Source organism: Rhodamnia argentea, chromosome 3 (genome assembly GCF_020921035.1).
Source record: "Rhodamnia argentea isolate NSW1041297 chromosome 3, ASM2092103v1, whole genome shotgun sequence".
Classification (NCBI taxonomy): Eukaryota; Viridiplantae; Streptophyta; class Magnoliopsida; order Myrtales; family Myrtaceae; genus Rhodamnia; species Rhodamnia argentea.
In genome coordinates, this window is record NC_063152.1 from 19,314,526 (window position 1) to 19,319,788 (window position 5,263).

A 5,263-nucleotide genomic window follows, 5' to 3' on the forward strand; every position below is an offset into this window, starting at 1 on the left:
TTCACACAATTATTTAGGACTAAACTGACAAAATTGAAAAGCTTAGGATTGAATAAGCATCCATATAATTGGCTTAGAATTAGTTGGGTAATTTCCCCAAAGATTCTCATAGCAGAAATATAGGTTCATAAAATTCGATTACTCACCTATTTGATTAATTAAAGAAAAAATAATGCACTCAATACCTACGTAAACAAAATCTTAGTAACAAAATGATTTATGTGGAACGTCACTTTCTTGTATCTATAAAAGGCAAGACCATTATGCGCTACAAAAATTCACACCCAGACTAGTTGTGGTCTCAGAGCTTCACTTTCATCTTCCATATATCCTTGACACAAATCTGGGGCTCCATTCAAGTTCCAAAGTTTCAAACACAGTTCTGAGACATATGGGTGCTGTCGAGAAGATCCGCGAGAAGCAGCGGGCCAAGGGGCCGGCGACCATCCTTGCCATGGGGACGGCAAATCCGGCACACTGCATGTACCAGGACAAGTACCCCGACTTCTACTTCCGTGTGACAAATAGCGAGCACATGACGGCCCTCAAGCAGAAGTTCATCCACATATGTGAGCCACTCTCTAGATTGCCCTAGCTACAAACCCGCGCGCTTGTGCTTGCTCAATTGCATCATGGCTTCCATTTAAATGCTAATATTTTTCTTGTTTCTTCCTATAACAAAACCAAACTCATGCTTAGAAAAAGAAAAAGGGTTCTCCAGAAAAAGAAAAAAAAAAAGAGTCCAAGCTTTTAATCCTGAAATTCGTTTTTTTATTTGTGTAATATAGTTTACATATTGAGACTCAAGTCAAGGTTGTCGAATAGTATATGTTAGCTAGCCATGCGAATTCGCTATTACTATTGCCGAGAAGAAAAGGCAAAGAAAAACTCCAATGCATGCCAACAGTATTCCACAGAAGTAAAATCAATATTTGGGAACGTCGCAGGTGCCAAGTCAATGATCCACAAGCGCTACTTACACTTCACCGAGGAGCTTTTCAAGAAAAACCCCGAGATCTGCTCGCATGACGCCCCTTCACTCAACGCACGCCAGGACATAAGCATCGCCACCATCCCGAAGCTCGGCGAGGAGGCGGCACGGAAGGCCATCAAGGATTGGGGCCAACCCAAATCCAAGATCACCCACATCGTATTCTACTCTACCTCTGGCGCCGACATGCCTGGCGCCGACTACCAGCTCATGCGCCTCCTCGGCCTTGGTCCCTCCATCAAGCGCGTCATGCTCTACCACCTGGGCTGCTATGCTGGCGGCACCGTCCTCCGCGTGGCCAAGGACCTCGCTGAGAACAACGCCGGCGCCCGCGTCCTAGTCGTCTGTGCCGAGATCAATGTCACTTCCTTCCGAAGCCCCTCCCCCGAGGACCTTCCCAACCTTGTGGGCCAGTCCATCTTTGGGGATGGCGCGGCTGCGCTCATCATAGGGTCCGACCCGGAGATCCCCGCCGAGCAGCCCATATTCCAACTCATGTGGACTGCGGAGACCATTTTGCCAAACTCCGAGGGTACTATCAAGAGCCAGGTGCGCGACACTGGGCTCACCTTATTCTTATCTGACAAGGTCCCACTACTGATCGCAAACAACATCGAGAAAAGCTTGAACGAGGCATTCGAATCGCTCGGCATAAGCGACTGGAACTCCATCTTTTGGGTGCCTCATCCGGGTGGCCCGGCTATACTCAACCAAATCGAGGCCAAACTGGGCTTGAAGAAGGAGAGGCTCCGAGCAGGAAGGCACGTGCTTAGAGAGTATGGGAACATGTCGAGCGCGTGTGTCTTGTTCATCCTTGATGAGATGCGGAAGAAGTCGTTGGAGGAAGGGCTCGCGACAACCGGTGAGGGGTTGGAGTGGGGTGTCCTTTTCGGGTTTGGTCCAGGCCTGACGGTGGAGACGGTGGTGCTTCGCAGCATGCCAACGGTGAATAACGGATGAAATTGATTCATAACCTGTGTGATATCACTACCTTTATTGATATTATTATGTTGTTACTGCATGCGGTTTTACAGTAAGAAGATATTTTGAAGTTTGGAGTGATGGATACCTAAATAATCGTCTATGGATTAACGTTGTAATCCTTGTGTACTATCTTAATAAGGTTCAGCATTACATATGCCCATCTTTCTTCTTAATTTTTCCCACTTACGGATGTCTGTCGGAGTCCGAGGATATTATAAACTACTCGCAGGAGAAGAAAATCGATCCAATAGATAGTTGATATCGACAGGGATTCAACATGCAAACTGTTGTGCAAACGACCAAACAGATATTTATAACAAGAAAATAGGAAAGTCAATCAAAGACGATATTTACATTATTCGTCGGTGCAATCAAGGTCCACAGAAAGAGCAGTAAAAAATTTCATTGTACATTAGTCCATACAAAGGTGATTACAATCATATCTACTCTCAGTATTTCCCAACTCTAATTATACATAATAATGTTTTTCTTTGTGAAAAAATAACTCAAACTCATTGAGAAATATAATGCATTTTATCATAAAATTTTCATGAATTTAAACAATCCTGAATCCACTCTTGATGTGATTATGAACATGATGGATCGGGGTACACACGGCCTAAAAAATTCCCAATTTTAGGATGAGTACATATATAAGCAATCAGTGGCTGATTTTTCTACAAGGGATATCGAACAACATGTCTTCTACTTTGAATAAAGCAAAACGAACGTCACATCCATCCTTATCAAGAGATTGAACTCGCACATTGTCAAAATTAATATATCTAACAACCGTTGGTTCTACAAGTTCCATCTTACTATAAGCACGTGTCCGTGTCGATTATTAGTTTATCACACAAGCACATGCTGCCTTAGGAGTTTCTAGTTGTAGCTCCAAGTGGAGTTGAACGTTGTCTACATCCGAATAAATATTGTCACAATTACTCCTATCCAGAAGTACAAAAGGTATTTATGGGACTTTAGGTTCATGGATTTTGTGGAGTCTGATAGAAAGAAAAAAGCAATATTAAGCGCAGATCTTTTACATGCATAGTTGTAATTATTAAGCGCGGAGCTTTTACATGGCATACTTGCAATTTACTTCTCAACTATATATGCCCTAAACTCCTGCTATATATTAGGTCAATATCTTTTGTATCCGTAATGTTAAAAAACTGATAGTGGAGAGATTACCTAGTGCGGTACCGTAGTTTTTTTTCCTTTCTGATTTAGAAGGGTTTTTCCACGTAAAAAATTCGCTTGTCTTGTTCTTCTTCTTTGTTCTTTCTTCTCTTCAAAGATTCATCCTATCAACTAGTATCGGACCCTGGTTCGGTGAATTAGTGGGCGCAATGAATATGGACGAAGGGAAGGTGAAGATCGATCGGTTCGATGGTAAGGACTTTGGTTTCTAAAAGATACAGATCAAGGATCTGCTATATCATAAGAATTTGCATCAGCCTTTGTCGGAAGGCAAACCGGAATCGATGAAGTAAGAAAAGTGGGAATGTTAGACAGACAAGCTTTGGGTGTGATTCATCTCTTATTAGCGCAGAACGTTGCTTTGAACAGTGCTAATGAGAAGACAATGGGGGATTTGATGTTAGCCTTATCCAACATGTATGAGAAGCCTTTTGCATCCAACAAGGTATATTTGATGCGTCATCTTTTCAATCTGAAGATGGACAAAGGTCTTACGTAATGGATCACATCAACGAATTCAACGTGATCACTACTCGGTCGAGTTCGATGGAAATCAAATTCGACGACGAGGTAAAAACTTTAATTTTATTATCTTCTCTACCTAAAAGTTGGAGCTTCAAGCAATCCAAGATTTCATTCTTAGCGAGGATATTCGCAGAAGAGAGTCGGGTGAATTTTCAGGTCTTGCCTTAAATACCGAAGGCAGGTGGAGAAGCAATCAACGACTACGGTACCAGAATCATGGTAGATTGAAATCTAAAGAGAGAAGCAAATCGGGAACTCATGGTGAAATAACTTGCTAGAATTGCGAAAAGAAGGATCATCTAAGACGAGATTGTAGAGCCCCAAAGAAGAAATTTCAGTATCGCTACCACAATCAAGAAGAAGAGAAATCAGTGAGTGCAACTCTTCAAGAGATAGTTGATAATGATGTTTTAATTTTGAGCATTGGCAGTCCAATTAAGTCTTGGATTCTAGACTCGGATGCGTCGTTTTACTCTACTTCATGCAAAGAATTAATGCATAATTTTGTTGCTAGAAAATTAGGAAAGTTTATCTTGCTGATGATGAACCTTTGAATATTATGGGAAAGGGTGATGTTTATATTAAAACTACTAATGCATATAATGGAAGTTCCGTGATGTCATATAAGTTCCAGAACTTAAGAGAAGTCTGATCTCTATAAGTTAATTAGACAACACGGGATACAAAACTACTTTTGGGGATAGCTCTTGGAAAATAGTTAAAGGTGCCTTGGTTGTAGCATGGGGAACAAAGTCGGGAACATTGTATATGAATGAAAGCAGTAGAGAAATCGTAGCTGTTGCTGAGTTGAAAGCGGATTCTAAATTGTGGCATTATAGGCTTGGACACATGAGCGAAAAGGGGATGAAGTTGTTAGCACCTAAGGGAAAATTGCCTGATTTGAAGTCCATAGATATTGGTCTATGTGAGGATTGCATTCTGGGTAAATAGAAACATGTAAGCTGTCCGAAGATTGGGAAAGAACCAAAGAAAGGAAAATTAGAGTTGATACATACAGATGTGTGGGGGCCAACCCCTATACATTCCCTTGGCGGCTCGCACTATTATGTCACATTTATTGATGACTCCACAAGAAAGGTATGGGTTTATTTTTTAAAAATAAATCTAACATGTTTACTACTTTTGAGAGATGGAAAGCTGAAGTAGAGCGATACCGGCCTGAAGATTAAATGTCTAAGGTTTGATAATAGTGGTGAATATGATAGCAAGGAGTTCAAACAATTTTATGCAAAGAACGGAATCAGAATGACAATAACTGTTCCTAATAGACAGTAGTAAAACAGAGTAGCTAAGAGGATGAATAGAACTTTGATTAAGCGTACAAGAAGTAAGAGGATACATGCAAGATTACCTAAGATGTCTTGGGCGGATGCAATTAACACAGCAGTATATCCGATCAACAGAGGACCTTCAATGCCACTTGATTTCAAGCTACCGGAAGAAGAATGGAGTGAAAAATGGTGAATCTCTCGCATTTGAAAATTTTGGTTGTGTTTCGTACATCCACATAGATTCTGAAAATAGAGATAAGCTTGATGC

The 5,263-nt window shown here is 41.2% G+C and overlaps 1 protein-coding gene across 1 annotated transcript; it reads left to right on the plus strand.

Annotated features, from left to right (window-relative positions):
• The first annotated feature begins 295 nt into the window (after positions 1-295).
• Positions 296-2,119, plus strand: LOC115754326 (chalcone synthase-like). Its single transcript, XM_030693317.2, has 2 exons — positions 296-569; positions 948-2,119. Exons 1-2 carry the CDS (start codon positions 392-394, stop codon positions 1,949-1,951), a joined length of 1,182 nt encoding a protein of 393 aa, XP_030549177.1. The 5' UTR covers positions 296-391; the 3' UTR covers positions 1,952-2,119.
• The last annotated feature ends 3,144 nt before the right edge of the window (positions 2,120-5,263 follow it).

Excerpts from the sequence above, each read along its gene's own strand:
- LOC115754326 (XM_030693317.2), top strand. The coding sequence starts at position 392 with ATGGGTGCTGTCGAGAAGATCCGCGAGAAGCAGCGGGCCAAGGGGCCG. Across the intron at positions 570-947 it reads GCAGAAGTTCATCCACATAT|GTGCCAAGTCAATGATCCAC; the intron begins GTGAGCCACTCT and ends GGAACGTCGCAG.